Source organism: Schistocerca americana, chromosome 5 (genome assembly GCF_021461395.2).
Source record: "Schistocerca americana isolate TAMUIC-IGC-003095 chromosome 5, iqSchAmer2.1, whole genome shotgun sequence".
NCBI classification, from domain to species: domain Eukaryota; kingdom Metazoa; phylum Arthropoda; class Insecta; order Orthoptera; family Acrididae; genus Schistocerca; species Schistocerca americana.
In genome coordinates, this window is record NC_060123.1 from 637,885,409 (window position 1) to 637,911,705 (window position 26,297).

The 26,297-nt window shown below is 44.7% G+C and overlaps 1 protein-coding gene across 1 annotated transcript in view; it reads right to left on the bottom strand.

Moving 5' to 3' along the window:
• The window catches only part of LOC124616600 (breast cancer anti-estrogen resistance protein 3 homolog), a 1,084,307-nt gene that overhangs the window by 534,618 nt on the left and 523,392 nt on the right, over positions 1-26,297 (bottom strand). The window contains exon 4 of the mRNA XM_047144920.1: positions 10,698-10,773. Within this exon, the coding sequence (XP_047000876.1) occupies positions 10,698-10,773 (76 nt within the window). The remainder of the gene's footprint in view (positions 1-10,697; positions 10,774-26,297) is intronic.

The following is a 26,297-nucleotide window of genomic DNA, read 5'->3' on the forward strand; positions in this document are numbered from 1 at the left end:
TGTTTGAGTCGTCTTGCATCTTCCTACAATCACTCAACTTCGACAACTTACGGTACACCACGCCAACATCAGCAAACAACCGCAGATTGCTGCCCACCCTGTCAGCCAAATCATTTACGTATACAGAGAACAACTTCGGTCCTATCTCACTTCCCTGGTGCACTCCTGACGGTAGCCTTGTCTCTGACGAACACTCGCCTTAGAGGACAACATACTGGGTTCTATTACTTAAGAAGGCTTCAAGCAACTTACATATCTGGGAACTTATTCCTTATGTTCGTACTTTCGTTAACAGCCTGTAATGGGGCACCGTGTCAAGTGCTTTCCAGAAATCCAGGAATATGGAATCGGCCTGCTGCTTTTCATCCATAGTTTACAGTATATCGAGTGAGAAAAGGGGAAGCTGAGTTTCGCACGAGCGATGCTTTCTAACACCATGCTGATTCATGGACATAAGCATCTCAGTCTAAAGAAAGTTTATTATATTCGAATTGAGAATATGTTCAAGGATTCTGCAGGGCACAGGAGTTAGAAACATTGATTTGTAATTTTGTGGGTCCGTTCTTTTAAACTTCTTATATACTGGAGTCAGCTCCGCTTTTTTTCCAGTCGCTTGAGACTTTGCGCTGGGGAGAGATTCACGATAAATCCAAGCCGTAGAGTAATCTCTGTAAAATGGAATTGGGGTTCCACCCGGCCCTGGTGATTTATTTGCTTTCAAATCTGTCAGTTGTTTCTCTGTGCCAGGGATGCCTGTTACTATGTCGTCCACACGGGAGTCCGTGCGGTGGTCGAACGACGGTATGTCTGTACGATACTCCTGTGTGAACGATTTCTTGAACGTGCTGTAACCAGTCTACATCCTTACAACTCACGCACCGGCTGCGTTCTGGTTGACAAGCTATCCTGTAAGCCTGGACTATATTTGGTGTTTGAATGAATTTCTCTTACAGAGGGACCGTACGAACTTCCTCTCATCAATGTAATTTATACTGACAGGGTGTGGAGGGCACAATGAAGACTTCCATATATGTACACAGTAAGACGCAACACTCCACCGTTTTCGAGAAAATCGAGTTTGAAAATTTTAAACGTATTTATGTAGTCCTACTTTGTATGCTCATTTCTATTAAAGGAGACCGCTGCCGAGCGAGTAAGCACTTAATTTCGCAAGTGGCAGGTCCCTGGTTCGAGTCCGATGGTACTCGTTTTATTCCTATGCATTTTCTAATAACAATTTATTATTTACGCCTCCCGCACAGGACACGAAGGCCCAAAGGTACCGACCGACCGCCGTGTCATCCTGCGCCCACAGGCGTCACTGGATGCGGATATGGAGGGGCATGTGGTCAGCTCACCGCTCTCCCGGCCGTATGTCAGTTTCTGAAACCGGAGCCGCTACTTCTCAATCAAGTAGCTCCTCAGTTTGCCTCACAAGGGCTGAGTGCACCCCGCTTCCCATCAGGGCTCGGCAGACTGGATGGTCACCCATCCAAGTGCTAGCCCAGCCCGACAGCGCTTAACTTCGGTGATCTGACGGGAACCGGTGTTACACTGCGGCAGGGCCGTTGGCAACAATTTATTATGACTATGCAAATTATCAGTATCTAATAAATCATGTATTATTTTCGTCATCTTTACCCTTTTAAAACACGTTGATACTACTAGTATCACACTAGATATGTATTAACAGGGACACTAAAACAAGAAGAATAACCAGTGTTTGAGCAGCGAGAGCACCGCAGTGACACGTCCTGATTGCTACCGCCGTACAGAAGCGCACTCCTCACTACCTGCTGGAGTCCTCGTTGTTCTTCGTGTTGTTCCTATTGGCCGGCCGGTGTGGTCGAGCGGTTCTAGGCGCTAAGCCCGGAACCGCGCGACCGCTCCGGTCGCAGATTCGAATCCTGCCTCGGGCATGGATGTGTGTGATGTCCTTAGGTTAGGTAGGTTTAAGTAGTTCTAAGTTCTAGGGGACTGATGACCTCAGATGTTAAGTCCCATAGTGCTCAGAGCCATTTTGTTCTACTATTACTGGTAATACATATCGACAAAATGAACTTCTATTAGACCAATTTGGGACCTCTGTATCAAGTGATCACGTAAAATATTGTTTTAAAAATAATTTTTTGGTAACGAGAAACAAACCGACACGGCACGGAGTGTCGCATGAAAGACAGCTGCACACTGCAAAAACAAAACTGAAAATATCTTCCGAAACACTAGAGAAAATACTCCTGAAGACTCTTAGGAGAAACATCGGGTTTATTACCAAACAATACTTTCAAGTTCGAAAAGTTTCTTCATTTAAACATTCCAGTTCAAATGGCTCTGAGCACTATGGGACTTAACTTCTTTTGTCATCAGTCCCCTAGAACGTAGAAGTACTTAAACCTAACTAACCTAAGGACATCACACGCATGCATGCTCGACGCAGGATTCGAACCTGCGACCGTAGGGGTCGCGCGGTTCCAGATTGGTGCGGCTAGAACCGCTCGGCCACTCCGGCTGGCTAAACATTCCAGTGCTAACTGCGTCTCCGAACCAACTGCAATTACGGGGTCACAATAGTCACTGGTCAGTACTCGACATTAATTGTTTCTTGTATGGATACAATTAACATCGAAGTGCTAATGTTTAATTTACCTCCTAAGCTAGTAAAAAGGCTATGCTTTTATCTAGAAAGACGAGGAAAGAAATGTTCTTGGCTAGCACGCATCAATAACAATTAGTTATTGAGTAAATTGCGTAAGTTGTAACTTATAGTTACCCGCGTCAGGATATTTTTGGAAATGGCTAAGAATTACGAGAAACAGTCGACTGAAGGAAGAGAACAAGATCAATACGATTTTATCAGAGATCAGCCTCATGAAGGAACGACATATGCTCATTTTGAATGTTCCGCGTGTGTTTAAACAAGTTGTGTAGTATTAACACAGTGATGATGAAGATGAGGTCCCATACTCCGAGGAGCGTAGGGGACGATGCGGGAGCCCCGCGCCGCCTTACTAGGCAAGGTCCTAGTGGAGGTGGTTCGCCATTGCCTTCCTCCGACCGTAATGGGGATGAATGATGATGACGAAGACGACACAACAACATCCAGTCATCTCGAGGCAGAAAGATGAGGAAAGGAATGTTCTTGGTTAGCGCGCATCAATAACAATTAGTTATAGAGTGAAATCGTAAGTTGTAATTTATAGTTAGCGTCGTCAGGATATTTTTGGAAATGGTTAAGAATTACGAGAAACAGTTGACTGAAGGAAGAGAACAAGACCAATACGATTTTGTCAGAGATCAGACTGACCCCGTCGGGAATCGAGCCCGGTACCCCGTGCACGGGATGCGAGAACGCTATCGCAAGACCACGAGTTGCGAGTATTTTACACTAAACTGACTAACATACTTCGTCTGGTTACCACGTTCTGCATGTCCTTCCCTTAATAACGTAACAGCTGATCGGCATAAAAATTTGTAATGTGTGTTGCCGCCCCGTGTTGGGATGTCGTGGAAGTTGACTGCCCTAGATATGACTACGCGCGAAAAAGATGAATTAAATAATTTAAAAACTGAAAACGACGACCTGAAAACCAGAAACAACGTTCCAGGGGCACGAGTTCATTCTACTGCTGCCTAAGCCGAAATAATCTGATCTGCAAACATTGCAGTCGGCAAATTACAAATTTCTGCAGATTTACCATTGGAATGGGAGGAGCAATTAATGATGCCAGTTCAATTTAAAAGATGTCAGTTAAACAGTATCTCTTTTGTTATACTGTGCCAACATTAACTTCAGCGTGTGCTGTTATGTCAGAACGATATTTTCAATAATAAAGAGATAGAGATTTGGTGCTCACATATCTATATACCAGCTGACGCCTGGCGACCGAATGAACAGCGGCGTTCGCCTCAGATTTTATTATTTCAGTAGAGTTATGCCTCCGGTTATTAATAGGAATGCATGTGTGTTCTGCATGGATGTCCAGCACTTGTACTGACACGTCAGACAAACTCTCGTGAAACGCATGAAAAGTTAATGAAGTGTTTATGTTACGGGAACATAGTAGAGAAGCTTCGGAGAAGTCTTGGTGTGTTACAGCCCAGTGCATATGCTATTTAATAACAGTTGTAGCAGAGCTGTGCACCGAAAGATGATTATCAAGGTAGTTAACTGGATTCAGATTCGAACCTATGTTTTAGAACAAAAATCATTAATAAGATGTCGGTAAGCTTAGATTCTGTCTATAAGAAAATGAAAGAGAACTTTTGGAGAAAAGAGAAGCAACTTTATGAATATGAAGAGCTCAAATATCCAGTCAGTATTAAGCGAAGAACGGAGGATTAAAAGGTGTTATACAATGAAATGCTCTTGAAGACAATATTACGGATGGGAAGAGGAAACAGGTGAAGATGAGATGAAAGATGCGATCCTGCCAGACGGATTAGAGGGAACAATCAAAGACCTAAGATAAAACAAGACACCTGGAATAGACGACCGTCCATAAAATTTATTTCGATCTTTGAAAGAGAAATCAATGAACAAACTATTCCATCTGATATTCAACACATATAAGACAGGTGAAATGCCCTCAGAGTTTTAGAACAATGTAATAATTCCAATGTGAAAGAGGGAATTTACTGACAAGTGTGGCGTTCATGGTCGTTCATCCACTCCTTCATTGTCCGCATATACTTTACCACTACCACACCTCTCTTTGTAAACTCTCATAGCGACAATGTTTAGCTGCTACTGCCAATGGGTCTTATGCAATCCGCAACGCCTTCAGATACCACGCGCAAGATTTCCATATTCTGTCGCTCGTTACACACAAGCTATTAGACTTACAGAAAAAATAAACAGGGAATATTTGTAGGGAATTTAGTTAAATTTTGTATTGAGATAAGTTTTCGCAAGAGGCCCGCAGATTTCGAATTATTCAAGAAAAATGCACAAAAAAAGTGAGCTACAAACGCGTTTTTCTTGGATAATTCGAAAACAGTGCCACCAGTAAAAATGTGTCCCAGTCCAAAATTTAACTACGTTAAATTTCCTACAAAAATGTCCCGTCCATTCTTTTCTGTAGGACTAACATTCTGCATGTGGCAAGCAAGAGAATATAAAAATCACGTATGTGATTTTTGAAGGCGTTGCAGGTTGCATAAAAGCTATCAGTAGGGGCAGTTGAAACATCCTGTATAGCCGGAACTAGAAGGATAGTAAAAGGGCATATTAAAAAGAACAAACGTGACACACATTTAGAACAAAGTGTGAAATGTGCCACAGTGGTGCAACAGGAGAACTGGGGTCAGGATATAAATTTTTAAAGTCGTACAAATACTAGAAAATGAATGTATGATTTCTGCAAGAAAATAATAAGAAGCGATTGAGATCTACAAGAATGAAAGCAATTTCAAGACAGATAACATAGGATTCATAGATTCCTGTCATCGTGGGAGTATATACCCAGCTAGCAGGGAATACAACAACTATCAGGAAGACAGCTCTGCAGACGATAATAATATTTCGGTGAACAGTCCCCCATCTCTTTCACTACCTGTTAGCGCTACCTGTCCAAACACTATGGCTAGCCAATAGATAAAATAAAGTCTGTGGCGTACAACCCGTGATCGGGTTCTAGCCCGAGTGAAGGCAAAGTGGAGCCTGCGATTCGCCGCCGCAATAGGAAGGGGAGGGGGGCGAGCCAATCGCCCATCGCCCAGGCCAGCTCTGAAGTGCTTGGTCGGGGTGACACTTGTCCAAAAACACACTGCTGGCGAGACTGCGTATCAAGTGGCATACAGATTCACTGAAAATTTCTATCCTGTCTAGCACTGTAGCACAGTGTACTGTAGTCTGTGACCCTTATTACTAGGAATTAGTTTTGGTATACGTGGAAAAGTTGAAAAATAGTGTGATCAGCCACTTTCTGTATCATAATATATTTTGCCTTTAGCAGCTTAAGGTTCGCTTGCCCAGCTTCTGGTTTTGAATTGGTGAAGCCAATGAATATGAAACTATAAAATCCATCTGAAGTGTCATGGGTTCTGCAGAAATATCAGTACATTCTGTTGCGCACCAATCGAGAGGTACACAGCCAGTACCGCGAGAGGCCGCCACCACCAGGCACAGCCACTCGCCTGGTGTCTCGGAAGTCCGCGCAGCAGCCTCCAGATGGCGCTCACAAACGCGGACCTCTTCCTGCTTCTGCACTACATCCTTCTGCACGTCGTGTATGTCTGCCGATAGTCTGGACAGCCAATAGGAACACTGTCAACTGCGGATTGCATTGCTTACGTCTTCTGGTGGTGAACCTTGAAATCTTTTCGACGACAGGCACCAATACACATTGGAAATGGAAATTAGAGTATGGCGTCAGTGGCCAGGAGTTCCCAGTGCGACGCCACATTGGGCGACCTGCGCGTCGACAATGGGGATGATATGGTGATGTGGACAGCACAACATTCAGTACCTGAAGGGAGAAAATCTCCTGCCCCGGCCGGGAATCGAACCAGGGCCCACGTACGTGGCAATCCAAAGCGCTGATCATTCAGGTATTGGGGCGGACCCCAATACACAATGCGTCGTGGACACTTAACACAGCTCTGACCAGTAATGAGGCAGCCCAGTTCAGCGCTACAGCCCGGTCAGCACAGTACCTTGATGGCTATCTTCCGACTTAGCAGTCGCTATTTACTAGAATCAGTAACAGTGTCTGCGTAGTTACAACCAGTTATCTACATCACCTACATCTACATAGATACTCTACAAATCACATTTAAGTGACTAGAAGAGGTTTCATCGAACCGCCTCCACAATAATTCTCTGTTATTCCACTCTCAAACATCGCGCGGAATAAACGAACATCTATATCTTTCCGCGCGAGCTCTGACTTCCCTTATTTTGTTATGGTGGTCGTTTCTCTCTGTGTCTATCGGCGTCAACAAAATATTTTTGCATTCGGAGGGGAAAGTTGGTGACTGAAATTTCGTGAGAAATTGTTCAAATGTCTCTGAGCACTATGGGACTTAACATCTGAGGTCATCAGTCCCCTAGAACACAGAACTACTTAAACCTAACTAACCTAAGGACAACACAAACATCCATGCCCGACGCAGGATTCGAACCTGCGACCGTAGCTGTCGCGCGGTTCCGGACTGAAGTGCCTAGAACCGCTCTGCCACCGCGGCCGGCTTTCGTGAGAAGATCCCTCCGCAACAAGACGCTTTTTTCTTAATGATGTCCATCCCAATTACTGTATCGTGTGCGTCACACTCTCTCCCCTATTTCTCGATAATACAAAACGAACCGCCCTTCTTTGAACTTTCTCGATGGGTCTTTTAATCCTGTCTGGTAACGATCCTACACTGCGCAGCAGCTCTCCAAAAGAAGACGGACAAGCGTAGTGTATGCTGTCTAATTACTAGATTCGGTACATTTTCTAAGTGTTCTGCCAATAAAACGCAGTCTTTGGTTCGCCTTGCCCACAACACTTCTACGAGTTCTTTCCGGTTTAAGTTGTTCGTAAGCTGAATTTACGGTTTTTACATTTTATTGACTTAACGTGTAACCAAAGTTTAACGGACTGCTTTTAGTACTCGTGTGGACGACCTCACACTTTTCATTATTTAGGGTCAATTGTTAATTTTTGCATCAAACAGATACCTTTTCTAAATCGTTTTGCAGTTTGTTTCGATCTTCTGAGGACTCTACTAGACGATAAACGACAGCATCCTCCGAAAACAACCTAAGACGGCTGCCCAGAGTGTCTCCTAAATCGTTTATATAGGTAAGGAAGAGCAGAGGGCCGATAACGATACCTTGAGGAACGCCAGAAAATACTTCTGTTTTACTCGATGACTTTACGTCAGTTACTACGAACTGCGGCCTCTCTGACAGGAAATCACCAATCCAGTCACATAACTGAGACGATATTCTATAAGCACGCAATTTCACTACAAGCTGCTTGTGTAGAACAGTGTCAAATGCCATTTGGAAATCTAGAAATCCTGGATCAATTTGGAATTCCTTGTTAGTAGCACTCAACACTTCGTGTGTATAAAGAGCTAGTTGTGTTTCAGAACAACGATGTTTTCTAAATACGCATGACTGTGTGTCAATAGACCGTTTTCTTCGAGGTAATTCATAATATTAGAAAACAACATATGTTCCAAAATCCTGCTGCATATAGACGTTAATGATATGGGCCTGTAATTTAGTGGATTACTCCAAGTACCTTTCTTGAATATTGGTGTGACCTGTGCAACTTTCCAATCTTTGGTTACGGATCTTTCGTCGAGCGAGAGGTTCTATGTGGTTGTTAAGTATGGAGCTATTGCATCAGCATACTCTGGAAGGAACCTAACTGGTACACAATCTGGACTGGAACTGATTCCTTTCATTAAGTGATTTAAGTTCCTTCACTACTCCGAGGAGCTATAGTGACGATATACAGACTGTCAAGAGACAGAAAAGCTATTTAGATCTGATTGTAATACGTTCAGGATCTCACGGGCTGTACATCATTTTGCACCATAGTTAACTGCCATTTGTAACGCAGTCTTGAGTAATGTTATTTTTTCCACAAGAAGTGTTTATTAACAAGCTTAGTGTGCAACGGATACCATAATGAACTGTAACAATCTTGTGCTGTCACTGAAGTTTGATCTTAATTAAGGGTAGCATTCAGTTACTTCATTCACAACATATTCCATCTCTGTCCAAGTGTCACTCCGCTAAACTGTCACAAAATCGTCGCTGCTGCTATTTTACCCCTAGGGAAGATTACTGGCAGTTCATAGCAGGCTGAGTGGATCTCGGGCCGTCCTAGAGGGGCTGTAACGAGGAAAATTCCTTGCCCGTACCCGGCATTGAACCCAGAACCTCCAGAATCGGAGTCTACTACTCTGACCTCTAGATCACGATGGCCATGGACCAGCAATAGTAGCTGGAAAAATTTTAACGAATAACTCCCCTTGCTGAATAACTGCGGGAAAATATTACTTTGTAAGCGAACGCAACACCGTTTCCGACAGTGTCCGGCCAACTGGGGACAACAGAAGAGGAACAAGACGCGGCCTAACAACCCACAACATTTTGACGTCTGTAAATTCTTTTGAATTGTCTGCCCTTGCAGTAAATCGAACATTGATTCTGAGCACTCTATCTATTCCTAGTCGATTGATTGAGAAAGGAGGCCGTTTGATCATCAGAACATAAATTTTCGCGTGATAAAAGTTCCTTCTGGTGTAGCATAACATTTTCGGCACCTACATAAACAGCTTGAAATTATCTCTGTGTACGCATATCTATTTTTTTTCCTTTTACGAGGACGTGCTGAAAAGTAATGCCTCCGAATTTTTTTATATTAAAGCTCTTAAAACTTTTTAAATAAAAGCAACATTATTAATATTGAACATCTTTATTATTCATGTCTACATATTCGCAGGGGTCCGAATTGTAGCGTAACATTTCGGTGTGTACCGTAACTACGACGGTGGGCGACAAACAGCGTGCTGTAATCGAGTTCCGAATTCGAAGAATTCATCATACAAGGAGCACGTTCTCCTTCGGCACAATAGTTAACGCATTTTTACGCACACCATCAGTGGTTATTCAAACAAGTTTTACTGACAGGCGGTCTAACATCACCCTCCCAATGGCTGATCACCAAAACCAAGTTACGCCGATTTTGAAGTATAACTTTTATTTATTTAATTTTCTTTACCAGAACGTCTCGTCTTTCCTTATAATATTGCTGTCCTGATCAGTGCCATTAGTACACTTTTCAATTATTCATTTTGAACCGGAGCAGAAATATTATAAACTGAGCAATAAAATCCTCAGCGAGTGGTTTGACCTGCACAACCTTGCGGAGTTACTTCCTAACCGAAACCATGTGGTTATCGAGTCCAGGAGCGGAATTACACGGCATTAAATGATCCTTTGTAATGACTTCTCTAGGGCTGACTAATTCTTTGTCCGGTGAGCTTCATACAAACGCGGTTTACATGCAGTCGGAATCGGCAATTTCTGCGGGTGTCTGAGCACTTTCCTGATCCACTGAATCGTACTGAAAATTGTCGGCGTCCGGAGAGGCGGAGCGGTTCTAGGTGCTACAGTCTGGAACCGCGCGACCGCTACGGTCGCAGGTTCGAATCCTGTCTCGGGCATGGATGTGTGTGATGTTCTTAGGCAAGTCAAGTTTAAGTAGTTCTAAGTTCTAGGGGACTGATGACCTCGGCTGTTAAGTCCCATAGTGCTCAGAGCCATTTGAACCAATTTTTTGAAAATTGTCCTACTGCGACATTGGAACTGTAGGAAGTTCATTTGCTTCATAAGACACTTTGTAATTCTGACATTCGGCTTGTTTGACTGCATTTGTCACCACGCCCACGAAAGCCTGGAGACTTAAATCGTGAAAATTTGTTGGTTCTACGACGGGGATGTAACAAAAAGGTAATGGGAGGATGTCTAACATCAGAGGCGGCCCGGCAATGAAAGCGGACAGGCGCGCGCAGTTGGCGTCGAAAGTAGAGCAGAGTGGCGGCGCTGGGTGTGTGTTGTGTGTGGGCAGGCAGGCAGGCAGGCACGCGGAACGCGATGAGGCCGTTTGCATGCGGGGCGGCTGGCTGCGGCGGTATGATAGCGGCTGGCAGAGCCGGAGCCGGCTGCTAGCTGCTAGCTGCTAGGCGGTACTCACGTGCCGTTCTGCTGCACCAGACGGCTCGGCTCCACGGCGACGCTGTGGCGCTGCGGCTTGTCCTTCCGCCTCGCACCTGCAACACGCAACAGGCGCACGCACTCAAAACCTCTGCTGGCTCACCACTTCTCACCTTACTGCCTCGCTGGGTGAACATACCGGGATTATTTTCTAACAGCTGTATACAGTGAAGCGCCGAAGAATCTGGTTCAAGCATGCGTATTCGAATACAGAGCTGCGTAAACAGGCAGAATACGGCACTGCGGTCGGCAACGCCTGTATAAGACAATAAGTGAAACTTCCTGGTAGAGTAAAACTGTGTGCACACAGTCTTAATTTGCCAGGAAGTTTCATATCAGCGCACACTCCGACTGGTCCCGGCGGAGGTTCGAGTCCTCGCTCGGGCATGGGTGTGTGTGTTTGTCCTTAGGATAATTTAGGTTAAGTAGTGTGTAAGCTTAGGGACTGATGACCTTACCAGTTAAGTCCCATAAGATTTCACACACATTTGACCGCACACTCCGCTGCAGAGTGAAAATCTGATTCTGGAAACATCCCCCAGGCTGTGGCTAAGCCATGTCTCCGCAATATCCTTTCTTTCAGGAGTGCTAGTTCTGCAAGGTTCGCAGGAGAGCTTCTCTAAAAGTTTGGAGAGTAGGAGACGAGGTACTGGCAGAAGTAAAGCTGTGAGGACGGGGCGTGAGTCGTGCTTGGGTAGCTCAGATGGTAGAGCACTTGCCCGCGAAAGCCCGCTGCGGTGGCCGTGCGGTTCTAGGCGCTGCAGTCCGGAACCGCGGGACTGCTACGGTCGCAGGTTCGAATCCTGCCTCGGGCATGGATGTGTGTGATGTCCTTAGGTTAGTTAGGTTTACGTAGTTCTAAGTTCTAGGGGACTGATGACCTAAGATGTTAAGTCCCATAGTGCTCAGAGGCATTTTTTGAATTTGCCCGCGAAAGGGAAAGGTCCCGAGTTCGAGTCTCGCTCAGCACACAGTTTTAATCTGCCAGGAAGTTTCATATCAGCGCACACTCCGCTGCAGAGTGAAAATCTGATTCTGGAAACATCCCCCAGGCTGTGGCTAAGCCATGTCTCTGCAATATCCTTTCTTTCAGGAGTGCTAGTTCTGCAAGGTTCGCAGAAGAGCTTCTGCAAAAGTTTGGAGAGTAGGAGACGAGGTACTGGCAGAAGTAAAGCTGTGAGGACGGGGCGTGAGTCGTGCTTGGGTAGCTCAGATGGTGGAGCACCTGCCCGCGAAAGGCAAAGGTACCGAGTTCGACTCTCGGTCCGGCACACAGTTAAAATCTGCCAGGAAGTTTCATGTCAACGCACACTCCACTGCAGAGTGAAAAGGTACCGAGTTCGACTCTCGGCCCGGCACACAGTTAAAATCTGCCAGGAAGTTTCATGTCAACGCACACTCCACTGCAGAGTGAAAATCTCATTCTGGCCAAAGCATATTTCACACGTATCTACAGGCAAACAGTTCGAGTCTCGGTCGGCACACAGTTTTAATTTGCTAGGAAGTTTCATATCATCGCACACTCCGCTGCAGAGTGAAAAATCTCATGCCGTGTATTCTCACGGATTTATGGACAGTCCTGTAGGATTCATGGTGTCAGTTGCCTCCAGCATTACTTCAGACATAAGTTGAGTCCATGCCACGTCGTGTTGCGGCCCTTCCCCGTGCTTGCGGAGCACCTACACGATTTTAGGCAGGTCTACCAGTTTCTTTAGCTATTCATTGTATTTTCAAACTGTTTACAAAACAACCTTATCACTTCAAAATACTCTCCGTTACAACGAATACATTTGCCCCACCGGTGCTTCCACTGTTAAAAACGTTTTTGTAGTCATCTTTACAATTGGTTGACAGCTCTTCCCTCGCTTTTTTCTTGACTTCTTCGGTGTTGTCAAATCAATGTCCTCTCACGCCCCTTTTTCATGCGTGGAAATAAGAAAAAGTCGCACGGAGCCAGGTCAGGCGAGCAAGGTGCATGGGGCAGCGAGCCAAGCCATTTTTAGCCAAAGACTATTTAACAGAAATGGCTGTGTGTGCAACTGCGTTGTCGTGGTGGAAGAACCTCCTGTCTGCACAAATCGGGTCTTTTTTGACGCAATCCTCTTAAAACTTCCAAATAAAAGGTCTGATTGATGGTCTGACCTGGCTGAGCAAACTCTGAATGAACTGCGCCCTTGGCATCAAAAAAGGAAACAGGATTGTATTGATGTTTGATTTGACTTGACGACATTTTTTGGAGGCGGTGACGATGACGTCACCTACTGGCTTGACTGCTGCTTTGTTTCTAGGTCGCAACCACAGCACCATGACTCATCACCGGAATTGGTCTTTGACAGAATATCTGCATAAGTTTCAAGCTGTTGTTTCAAAGCGCGACATGTTTGAACTAGACTTTCCTTTTTATTGTCAGTCAGGACCCGAGGAACGAACTTGGTAGCAAACCCTTTTCCTTCCCAGTTTTTCAGTTAATATTCGCTGAACCGAGCTCCAAGATAACCCGCTAATCTCTAACAGCTTATCAGTTCTCTGTCGACGGCTGTAAGCACAGGCTCTCAAATCTGCTCAATATTTTCTTCGATTCTGGCAGTTGATGGCAGTTGATGGACGTCGAGAACGAGGTTTGTCATCAATCGACATGTCACCATTTTTAAATCGAACAAACTCTTGAGTTTTCCACATAGCGTCACCTTGGTAAGTTGTTTTCAAGGTTAAAACAGTTTCAGCAGCATTTTCACCGAGTACAAAACAAAATTTTACAGCTGCACACTGTTCACTTAAACTGGCCACAGCAAAAACGATCTCTACAGATGAACAGAACAACCCAGGTCGCAGGTCGACAACACAGGTGGCACTGAACTGCCAATGAGTTTCGCTATACGCGCCTAGCGGCAGAAAAGCGTACTATACAAGCCCCGCCCACGGCAGTATTATTCTGTGTGTGGTTTTTTTTTTTTTTTTTTTTTTTTTTTTTTTTTTTTTTTTTTTTTTTTTTTTTTTTTTTTTTTTTTCCAAAGGTGCGCGAGGCTGTCACGCGAGATTGCTGTCACACCCTTTGATTTACAAGAGCGAAACGCTGCGAGAAACAGGTACGTAAAGGCTGAGCCGTCACTTTGGGCGACACAAACATGTTCCCTCCCTCTCTCTCTCTCTCTCTCTCTCTGTGTGTGTACGTGTGTGTCTGCGTTTGTGGGTTATGGGCGCCTAACGACATGTTCATCAGCGCTCATACGAAATTAGTAAATACGAATGTGTTTAAAAATGAGAAAATGCGAGGAAAGACACAAAAAGCATTTTGAGATGCAATAGTGGTCACTCTCTCCTAATCTCATCTGTGATCACAGGCGCAATCTCATTAGCGCACATCACGGAAGACAGCGTTAAAATTGTTCTAAAACTGTCAAGTTCATATAAGTTATAGAAGAGGAGAACTAAAAATAGATTCACAGGAATATGTGACTGGCTGATCGGTTATGATCACTTACAAAAACATGAATGGGCCAGCTACCCTGACAACGCATTAAAAATTTAGTCTCAGATTGTTAGGGACAATTCACAGGATCTTAGTACCACTTTCGTTTGAAGTGAATTATAACGGAGGGCAAAACTATCGGCAAATGGACTGTCGCGATATGGTCTAATAAAATGTGGCGCAATGTAATCCCTACGCGACAAGCACCACATTTGGTAGGGTCCACTCGCCGGAGCAAGGAGCAATGTGTTGTACGGCTGTGACCGATGCGAAGACGAGTGAGGGGGACCTCGTCCTGCTTGTGTAGCTGGAAGGAGGTACGCCACGAAGGTGTGGACTTAAAGAGGCCCAGCTTATTGTCTGTCACTTCCAGCCACTCTTCTTCCCATCGACGCATGATTCTGTCCCTCAACAGCGAGGCCATAGCGTGCAGAACGTCACACTGAGGTAATAATAATGAGCGAATGGCATTGGTGGCCGGGAGACCCCTCGCGGAGCGGTTCGGCCGCCGCTCCACAAGTTCTTTAACACCACTACGGCGACTTCCGAGTGAATGAGGAGATTATGATGATGACACACAACAACCAGTCATCGCGAGACTGAGAAAATCCCTGACACCGCCGGGAATCAAACCCGAGACCCCGTGCGCAGGAAGCGAGGACGCTATCGCAAGACCACGAGCCGCGGACCACACTGAAGTGCCTGAGGATCACAATACGCCTCCTTGGCTGTTAAATGCGCCCTTTCGTTCCCCGTAGTACCCATGTGCTCTGACACCCATCAGAAAGACACATCCTTCCCTAGCCTTTGTAGTTGGAGGAGGGCGTCCTGTATATCCTGGACTACTTTATCTTCTGGGTACACTTCGTTCCCCGTAGTAACCAAGTGACATGGCACCCAGAAAAAGACACATCCTTCCCCAGACTTGGTGGTTGGAAGAGGGCGTTCTGGGTATTATGGACTACTTTATCTGCTGGGTACAAGGGATGTAGAGTGAAAGGCACTCAGGCAGCCGGAAAAGACAAGAAATTCACCACTCAGAACTAGGAGTGTTGGCGTTTTTAAAAACGAGGCATTTACCGCTCGGAACTAGGACTGTTTACATTTTTAAAAACGTCGGGAACCAGATACACCGATAATTTTTTAAAATATTTTATTAGAGAAAGTATCGATATGTCGACATATCGAAGAAAAAAATATCGACGCACTGGCCTATAAAATTATCTGTTGCACGATGTAAATATACTGCCAATTTTAGAGCTGTATATTATCCACAACAAGCTAGCAGCCTACCTTTCCCCATTAGAGCAAAAACTGGAAGGAAAACGGTGCACCTTCAGGCTTGGCGATACCCATTTTGCTAACAATGGTAACTGCATGTAAGTGGCGCAATAAAAGGTGTCCGTCGTTCGGTTCCGTCGGATGTCGGATTTTTCCAGAGCACTTCATGACGACTTCCCTGTTATTTTTTTTCATTTCTGCTAACGCCAGCGACCAAGCAGTCGTAGTGTCAAAATTGCGTGGTGATGTTAACGTTGCAGTTTCTGTTGGTAGCGCCGATTACATCAGCATTTCCCCTACACACCTCCACCCATTGCTGATGTGAAGACGAAGCACACTAGTCGCGTTAATCTATTTTTTTTCTTTTTTTAACGCCTGTATTATTTCTTCACATCGGGAATATTGTTATGCCATTCACACCGCCTCCTCCCAGTGCAATCGGACTACTTCTATGTGCCACGTATACTCGCTTCACACAGTCAAAGACAAAGACTGGACGTGATTAAAGCTCAAAAAGTAGTAAGACTCTTTCACACAGTGAAAGTAAACTTATTCTGTACTACAGTTCCAAAAGCACGATTTCAAATTTTTAACGAAAATTGCGAAAAAATATTAAAAAAAATATCGTCTCTTCATATTGTCCTTTCGATATCCATACACAGTGGGAAAAATTACGCAGATTATACATACAGTTTTTGGAAAGAATATCGGCATACCGATATTTTATCAGCAGCCTTACTCAGAACACGTCTCATCTGCTCCAGTGCCAAGTTGCTGCACTCACGTCCGCCTTCATGACGATGCTGCGCAGTGTCCTCTGATTACAAAAATGTATTTCTAGATAGGGCTACGCGGTTTGTTGCAAATGGTAGCCCATCTCATAAGTTTTTTGTGGATGCACTCCAAATGTCTACGCCATTTTTTTTTTTTTTTTTTACAAATGTACTCATGGAATTTTTATGGATGCTCATCTACATGTACTCTGATAGCATTTGATTTCTTTTCTCTCTCTCTCTCTGTCTTGTTACCGATAGCGCAGTTTAGGAACGCTGCTGTCGCAATGACGTCTATGCAGGAGGAAGCGCGATGTGTTATGTGGTTTCCTGAAGCACGGTCTCCTATTAGTTTCAGCGACAGTTCAGAAGTGCCTACGGTCTATGTCAGCCAGACGTGAAGAGCACCAGAGGGTTTTATGAGAAGTTTAGGGAGACTGGCAGTTTTCGTGACAAGTCCAGACACAACAGACCTCAACTGCATGACGACACTCCTGATGCCTTGCATACAGCGTTTTGATGTTGTTCGCCGCAGGAATCAACGCGTTGCGTTTTCTACAGAAACAGACATTCCTCAGAGCTCTTGTAGTCAAGATTTTACACGAACGAATGCATTTCCATCCATAAAAAGAGCAATTCCCTCGAGCTTCGCGCCCAGATGTTAGGTCCAGATGTGCCGAGTTTGCTAGGACCTTGCTGGAGTGAATCAATGCCGACAATGGCTAGGGGTGTAAGAAAGGATGTGTGACAGATAAAAACCTTAGGTCTGAGCAAGGACTGAACCTGAGATCTCTGTATCCCTAATCTGGCACTTTACCGTCGTGCCACCGAGTTACTTTTTCTTTAGTATTCTATAAACGCGAGTAGTTTTTGTGCATTTCGATGAGATGGACCACTGTGTTGCGCGTAACAAGTAACGACGTTTACACTACGTAAAGTGGCCGAGCGGTTCTAGGCGCTACAGTCTGGAACCGGGCGACCGCGACGGTCGCAGGTTCGAATCCTGCCTCGGGCATGGATGTGCGTGATGTCCTTAGGTTAGTTAGGTTTAATTAGTTCTAAGTTCTAGGCGACTGATGACCTCAGATGTTAAGTCCCATAGTGCTCAGAGCCATTTGAACCATTTGAACTACGTAAATCTAAAGAAGCAAAGTTCGTCTATGCGCGTCCAAAGACCGTCTGGAGTCTTCCTCACGCTACACGTTTCGCGGTTGTTATCACGTTTACATTAAGCGAACTACTGCGCAAGGCTGTTTCATATAGTGTAAACGCACCTTAAACCACTTCGGTAGGTTTACAAGAATTCCTTAATTGGAAGAGAACTGTCCCTGGAAGACAGCGAAAATAGCAGCTTGGGAAAGTCATGATGTTAACGTTATGGAAGAGAAGAGGGCAGGGGTGGAGGTGGAAGGCGGCTATAAAATGTTCAGGTCAAGTTAACTATGCGCTATACAGGGTGATTCCGTAATAATGATGCCACAAACTATCAGGGAAGACGGAATAGGGTATATGAATCAATTCGAGATAAGACACCCAGATCCGGAAAAAGAACGCGTCGAAAGCTACACTACTGGCCATTAAATTGCTACACCAAGAAGAAATGCAGATGATAAACGGGTATTCATTGGACAAATATATTATACTAGAACTGACATTTGATTACATTTTCACGCAGTTGCGGTGCATAGATCCTGAAAAATCAGTACCCAGAACAACCACATCTGGCTGTAATAACGGCCGTGATACGCCTGGGCATTGAGTCAAACAGAGCTTGGATGGCGTGTACAGGTACAGCTGCCCATGCAGCTTCAGTTCATCAAGAGTAGTGCCTGGCGTATTGTGACGAGCCAGTTGCTCGGCCACCAATGACGAGACGTTTTAATTTGGTGAGAGATCTGGAGAATGTGCTGGCCGGGGCAGCAGTCGGACATTTCCTGTATCCAGAAAGGCCCGTACAGGACCTGCAACATGCGGTCCTGCATTATTCTGCTGAAATGTAGGGTTTCGCAGGGATCGAATGAAGGGTAGAGCCACGGGTCGTAACACATCTGAAATGTAATGTCCACTATTCAAAGTGCCGTCACTGCGAACAAGAGGTGACAGAGACGTGTAACCAATGGCACCCCATACCATCACGCCGGGTGATACGCCAGTATGGCGATGACGAATACACACTTCCAATGTGCTTTCACCGCGATGCTGTAAACAGAACCTGGATTCATCCGAAAAAATGATGTTTTGCCATTCGTGCACCCAGGTTCGTCGTTGAGTACACATTCGCAGGCGCTCCTGTCTGTGATGCAGCGTCAAGGGTAACCGCAGCCATGGTCTCCGAGCAGATAGTCCATGCTGCTGCAAACGTCGTCGAACTGCTCGTGCAGATGGTTGTTGTCTTGCAAACGTCCCCATCTGTTGACTCAGGTATCGAGACGTGGCTGCACGATCCGTTACAGCCATGCGGATAAGATGCCTGTCATCTCGACTGCTAGTGATACGAGGCCGTTGGGATCCAGCACGGCGTTCCGTATTACCCTCCTGAACCCACCGATTCCATATTCTGCTAACAGTCATTGGATCTCGACCAGCGCGAGCAGCAATGTCGCTATACGATAAACCGCAATCGTGACAGGCTACAGTCCGACCTTTATCAAAGTCGGGAACGTGATGGTACGCATTTCTCCTCCTTACACGAGGCATCACAACAACGTTTCACCAGACAACGCCGGTCAACTGCTGTTTGTGTATGAGAAATCGGTTGGAAACTTTCCTCATGTCAGTACGTTGCAGGTGTCGCCACCGGCGCCAGCCTCGTGAGAATGCTCTGAAAAGCTAATTATTTGCACATCACAGCATCATCTTCCTGTCGGTTAAATTTCGCGTGTGTTGCACGTCATCTTCTTGGTGTAGCAATTTTAATGGCCAGGAATGTATAAGCGAAAATTGTTCCGATACCTCTGACAGTGGAGTACATTTACCGGGACTGTTGTTCCCCAGATTGTAGGGCAGGCAACTCTCACAGGTGGTAGTGTGGATCAAAACAAGAAAAAAGTCTGTTACACATGGGCTCTAAAATGTACATCTTCAGAGCTATGGGCACTTGTTCACCTTCGATTCTGTGAAACGCATATCTTCTGCTGCAAGCTTTTTCTTTTCTTAATTTTAGAGGAATCGGTATGGACCAAAACAAGAAAGAAAGGTCCAGTAAATATCGCCAATAAAATGCATACGTTAAAAGCAATGAGCATTTGCTCACCTTCGCTATTGTGAAACAGGTCTCCTCTAGTGATCAAGTGCCCACAGCTCTTAAGATGTGCATTTTAGAGCCCATATTTACTGGACTTTTTTTCTTGTTTCAGTAAAAACTACCGCCTCCAAAAATATGGAAACCAAAGCGCTTGCAGTACAAGAGACGTGTTTTATAGCACCGAAGATGTACACTCTTAGCTCCTACGGTATGCATTTTAGCGCCCATGTTTACTGGACGTTTTTTCTTGTTTTGGACCATACTACCACCTCCGAGCCGGCCGTGGTGGCCGAGCGGTTCTAGGCGCACAGTCCGGAACCGCGAGACTGCTACGGTCGCAGGTTCGAATCCTGCCTCGTGCATGGATGTGTGTGATGTCCTTAGGTTAGTTAGGTTTAAGTAGTTCTAAGTTCTAGGGGACTGATGACCACAGATGTTAAGTCCCATAGTGCTCAGAGCCATTTGAACCATTTTGAACAACCTCCGAAAGTTACCTACCCTACAGTCTTAGGAACATCAATACTGGTGCACGTATTGCATTGTTAGAGGTACCAGAACATTTTCGACTACAGCTTTCGACTCGATCGATTCCGGACCAGGGTCCTTTATCTTAAATTGATACATTTACCCTTCGCCATCATCCCTGAAAGTTCGTAACGTCACCACGAAATCACCCTGTATGACGTCGACTTTGGACAATGACGCGATCGTTATACGTCAGTCTGCCGCACACGTAAAAACTGGAGAAACTGACCACAGCCCAGCAACTGTTGCGAAAAGAAAAATCACAACCACAACAATGCTATAACAATGAGCTATGTGCATGCAGCGTGACAGACAAAATATTGATTACTTTCCGAAAAGTGCTGTATGAAAATAAATAAGACAGAATAAAGTAAAAACGTATGTAGCAAAAGAGGAGCAGAATTTTGACATCTGGTTGGAAGGGAAAAGATTAGTATAGTAAACGAGTGAGAGTACTAGCGAATCCTTATTTCTTGCCACAGAAGATGTGAGAGGCCTCCACGCTAAAATTTCTGAGGCCACTTAAACTTTCACGAAAGCGCTCAGTCTGCAGACATCTAGGAAATTTTTTTTTAGTTTACTCATTTTGAGCCGCAAGGAACACTCTTTGATAACAGATTAGAGACGATGAACTCCTTCGCCAAGATCGCTAGTAATAACCTTTATTCTCGATAACCGGTTTCGGAAATCAATTCATTTGAAGATGGTGACTATCATTACCGAAACACATTATCGAGAGTGAAGGTTATTAATCTTTAATCTTGGCAAAGAAGTTTATCTTCTCCAATCTAGGAAAATGTCTTTAAAAGTGAAACAGAATATCGTGAAAAGACTTGTTCGGAGCGTGGCAACACGCATCTTTCCGAAGGAGGATAAGAGACAATAGAGGCATCCTAGATATGATCGCACTAAAAAGTTGCGCATCCTCAGGACAAGTAGAAGAACGAATGAAAAGTAGTTGAGAAACGCGGAAGAGTGACGTTCTTTAAACACTATAATTGGATTGATATTCAATATTTGGATCGAACATTTGGTTTAACAGCGAGTTGACGTGTCCGATAGTGGTAGAGGACGCCATCAATTTGGCAAATAAAACGACTAGCTCAAGGACTGACGCCGTTCTCTTCAAAACCAAACGTAAGACTGAGGGGTAGAAGAATAACAACAGATATAGAAGGAATTCTAAGCTCTGTAGGAACCGTCAAAGGTTGCTGTAGTATACGTATACAGGAAATTCCGGAAGTTTGTCCACAAAACTTTCTACGCTTAACCGTTATTTATTGTGCATGGTCACCTTCGAAATACTCTCCTCCACAACTGATACACCGCTCCCAACTCAGTTTCCACTGCCGAAAGCAGTCTTGATGTTCCTTTTCCTGGATCGCGCGAATTTTTTTTAATCCCGACTATCGTTGCCAATGTTTGTCCTTTAAACAGGATTTTCAGCTGTGGAAACTGAAAAAGGTCCGCAGGGGTCAGGCAAGGACAGTCTGGAGGATGAGGCAGCACAGCGACTTAGTTTCTGTAAGCAGCAGCCACGCACCAACAGAGGTGAATGTGCAGGTACGTTATCGTGAAGCAAGAGGATGAACTGTCTCGCCACATTTCAAGCCGTTTCCTTCTCACATTTTGTCGCAGGCGTCGCAAGAGGTCCCAGTGGTACCATCGACTAAAGGTTTGTTCCTGTGGCACGAATTCGTGATGAGCTAAATCTTCAAAGTCAAAGAAAACTATCAGCATGGCTTTGACATCTGACCTGACGAGCTTTTTTTGGTCGCAGAGAATCTTTCCCGATCCAGGGTGAAGATTGAACCTTGGTCTCAACATCATAACCGTAGACCCAAGGCTCATCACTAGCTACGATTCTTTTAAGGAACATCTCGTTGTCATTTGCACGATCCAAAAGCTCTTCACAGATTGCGAAGCGATGGTCTGCCTGGTCTTGACTCATGAGCCGTGGCACGAACTCGTCGGCAACACGATGCACTCATAGAGGCTCTGTCAGGATTTACGAGGGTCATCTTCTAACAACCCTACCACAACAAAGGTCAAAAATTGATTATGATTGTAGTGTTGCTCACACTGCTAAATATTGCATTTTCGGGCAACAACAAAGTTATATTATGTGGCAGGTGTCATTAGAGCACAGTTAATAAAGTCATTTCATGAAATAATAGACAAACTAGTCACTCATCTTTTCGTGTTTCCCACGCTGGTCTCGTTGTGAACTCATGGCTCAATCATCGAAAATCTAGGTAGTGATGATTTCAAGCTCGGATGCAAAGAGGCCTAGGTGTTATTCTGCGATATTCAAAAGTTTTATAGGTGTGTTTCATACACCATTCTTGAAGATTAAACTTTTGCAAGTTAGGACAATGGTGAGGTAAAAAAGTAATCAGCACTCCGAATTTAAGTTACATTTCTTTTTTATTACTTTTGTTGCAACATCACTTCACAATATAAAACATACTTGAAAATATCTTCCTCACTGTTAAAGTTCACATTTCCTAAACTGACTACAATTTGCGTCTTTTCAACATGACGACCAAGACTTGACTCTCTAATAACCGTTTACGCGCCCAAAAATCAGAGTTACAAGTACGTCAAAGGTCACAGTGACAAAAGAAAGAATACACATAAGAATAATATCTTTACAGTATAAACATATCGATGTATCAAAGTACCTCTGCATTAATGAAATCAAATCTGAATGTTGTCACAGAAATATGTTAACTATTTTACAGAAACAGTAGAATATTGCTGGTATCGAGAGGTTGAGGTGTGGTGCCGTTATGGTTACGTAATTCAGGTACCATTACAATCTTTAACTTCCGTCCGGCCATTTTTAAACCGCAACACCGAGTACGGCTTAAGCACGCATCACCGTAGGCTTCTTGGAACATTTGGTCTGTCTCTGTGAAGGTTTTCAACCAAAATTTAATGCAGACGCGTTGCTCCTCTAACCTTGCCATCTCGAAATTCGCAGACTGCGTGGCACAACGTTCTACTCAATACAGGATTGAGCAATAACTAACAGACATACAACTATGAAACTTCCGGCAGTTACACATTAGACACAGGCGTGTGCAGGGATGCCAACCGCATTTCGCTCCATTGGCGCCAAATTAACAATATACGGAATTTTTAAACCAGACCTCGTACAGGAAAGTGTAACAGAAGCGGAACTTGACTGGGAATTACTGGAAGAAGAGGTGTGAAGACCAGATAATTAACTTGCACCATAAGCTTTTCATCGTACACTTGTAAGACGTGTATATTTCTATTGTCTATTGTCAACTACAATTTATGAAAGATTTTTATATGTTATTAATAGGATTAAGTAGGAATAATTAATATTTGTCATGTTGGAAATAATTGTGGTAGCAGGGAATGTCTGCACCAAAGTATTGTTGGCAAGAGAGACCGCAAACTGATATAATTTTAAAAAAGGGCGGGAGAGACCGCGTATGGATACATTTTAAGAAAAGAGCGGGAAAGACCGCGCATTGATACATTTTGTAATGGTAGCAGGGATTGTCTGCACCAGAAAGCATTGTTGGCATGAGAGACCGCGCTTTAACGTTCGTCGGAAGTCAGTAGTAAGCGAGAAGTGAAGCGAGTCGGTAGCAGGTCTGAAGCGAGAGGTTGAGAGGAGCGGTGTGCCTGCCAACCACCAGCTATGATTTGCAAGAGATTATAAACGGATGTACAGAGACATCAGCTAACTATTATCTCAAGAGGAACTAATATTATTGAATTATTTTTTTGAGAAACTCAAGACTACTGAAGGTATGTTTGCGCAATGCTAGTTGTCAGATTATTCTAAAAAGTAAGTCCCATTTGAACGTTTGTAAAATCATTTCATTCAGAATATAATTAATTTTTGCCACCAATATTGCATTACTGATTATAATCCATCCCAAAAACCATCAACGTAAAACTTTGCAAAAATTTTATTGTTGTCAAGAAAAAGTATAACTATGAATTACGTAACTTCAGTCAAATTAATTAAAGAATAACGTCAGCTTTGCTATTAAAGAATAACGTCAGCTTTGCTATTAAAGATTAACGTCAGCTTTGGTGATAAATACACCCACTTATTATGACAGCCCACCAGCCGTTAATATAGTAAACCAGAGTAAGTATATTCATATCGCAGTCAGATGGCGATCCAGTAACAGTAAAAAAGGTAGGAACAGTTTTGGGTTATTCCAGATAACGACTGAGGGCCACGACGACGACACATTCTATGTGTCGTCGAAATAATCAGAAAATCGCTTTTAATAAGCAGCAATTAAATTTTTATGCGAAGATTGAGAGAGAGTATAAATTTCAAAAGGGAAGATTTCATTTGTTATTATTAAGCAAGAGATAGAAATGCTAAGCATTTCATAGGTTATTGTAGAAGGGAAGGTTGCGTAACAAAAGAGATATAGAGGAGACGGGAAGGTTTCACACTCTGTACTGGAACATCTATACGAGCTGTAATGTAGAATACAAATTTTTTTCAGAAACTATACGTAAACGCTGCGGTAAGTAAAGAGGAAACCTCAGAGCCTGTGAGACGCAACAGCCGAGCCGGATGCGCGAACCGACCCCGTCTCGCCGGTACTCCTCCGCCGGATCCGCGTACCATTCACAGAATGCAGTGAGAGACTAAAGACTCGCCACGGAACGGTTCCCGCCTGCTTAGAGCCTTGTCACGTGGCGATTAGACGCCCGCCGATAACTAATGGAAGGCGGCAGGCGGGCGGGCGCAGAATCCGCAGGCGCCACTCTGTCGCGGACGATCCGACTACCCTCTCGAGGGATACGTCTCTCGGTCTTTCGAAACCTTGTCACACTTCCGACGTTCGTTGAGCACTCACAATAAAGTGCTGGCAAAAAGTTTCCGTTCAAAAGGCGTGTTGTCCAGAATAGGTATGCCAATCTGGTAAATTTGCCGTCATCATTGTGGCACTCGTGAAACAGACACACCACACTGAACTCGTTTGGAAAACACACTGTCCTGCAGTGTGGAAACATCCGTAACTGCCTGCTACATATTCTTCTACAACAGGAATCGTCGACTCTGCCTTGTCTCAGGCGGCGAAGGCGTGATAATCGAAAATAGGCCGGCTGGCTTGGATGCATGCACTGATTCTGTTTGGGAGGGTGTCGTAATACCGTTGTGTTCTCTCCTGAGGCAAACTGGCCCACAACTTTCATAAGTAGTCCTCTTGATTCTGGATACTAGCAATGGGACGGACGTGACGTCTAAGCTGGCCCTGCGCATGTTATATGAGGGACAGAACTGGGGATATTGAGTGACACGTGATTACCTCAACAGTATCACATCCAGACACGTACCACATGTAGACGATCACGGTCGTGCTAAAAACGGCACCACAACAATCTCACATGAGGTAACAATTGAGGACACAGGACGTGTCTGACATACCGTTCTGTCATCAGAAATACCTCATCACCAGCAGCCGTGACCTGAGGTCACACGCCAGGAGTTCATACCATGACTCTTCGAGTAACAACGCGGTGTCTCTTTAGAACACTGCGAGACTGAGACTCTGCCCAAGTCGCCGCCATGTTCATCGACGATGCTCATCCGTGGTTGTGTAGATCTGCGACTCAACGCTGAACACATTGTGACGTCATTCATCAAAAGTCCATGCCTCCAGGTCGGGGCACGCCTCCAAACAGAGGCGTTTGTGTTGCATTGCTAATGGCAGCTTTCACACGTCGTGATAGTTTCCAGACTGGTTGCTGCTAGTGTCTGACGAATATTGCAGTATGACATAGCATGTCGCAGAGAGTCCATTCCTTCTTCTCGACTGGCAGGCGCAGATGTGAAGTAATTATGATGTGCTTGGTGCACAGTACGGCGGTTCTCCCGTGTGGTGGTCAGACGTGCTGGACCAGAACCTTGACGAGTATGCCTACCCTCACGTTCCCATGCAGTCCAACAATGGGCCACTGTCGCACCCGAATGCCGCACTAATCTGGGCATTGCAAGAGGTGACCAGCCGGCCAAATGGAGACCCACAATGAGGCTCCATCCAAACTCTGTCAGCTGCTGGTAAGTTGCCGACATCCAATCACGTCCTATGGGTATATGACCTCCTCCTGCGGAGTGTGGTGCAGCAACTCGACGCACCGTGGACTCAAAAAATCGTTGCAAGTCCCCTGCAGAAATACTGAGCGTGCTGCCTCTATAGCCGTCCACAGTTGCAAAAGTGTTGCCGGTGCAGGATTTTGTGCACGAACAGACCTCTCGATTATGTCCCATAAATG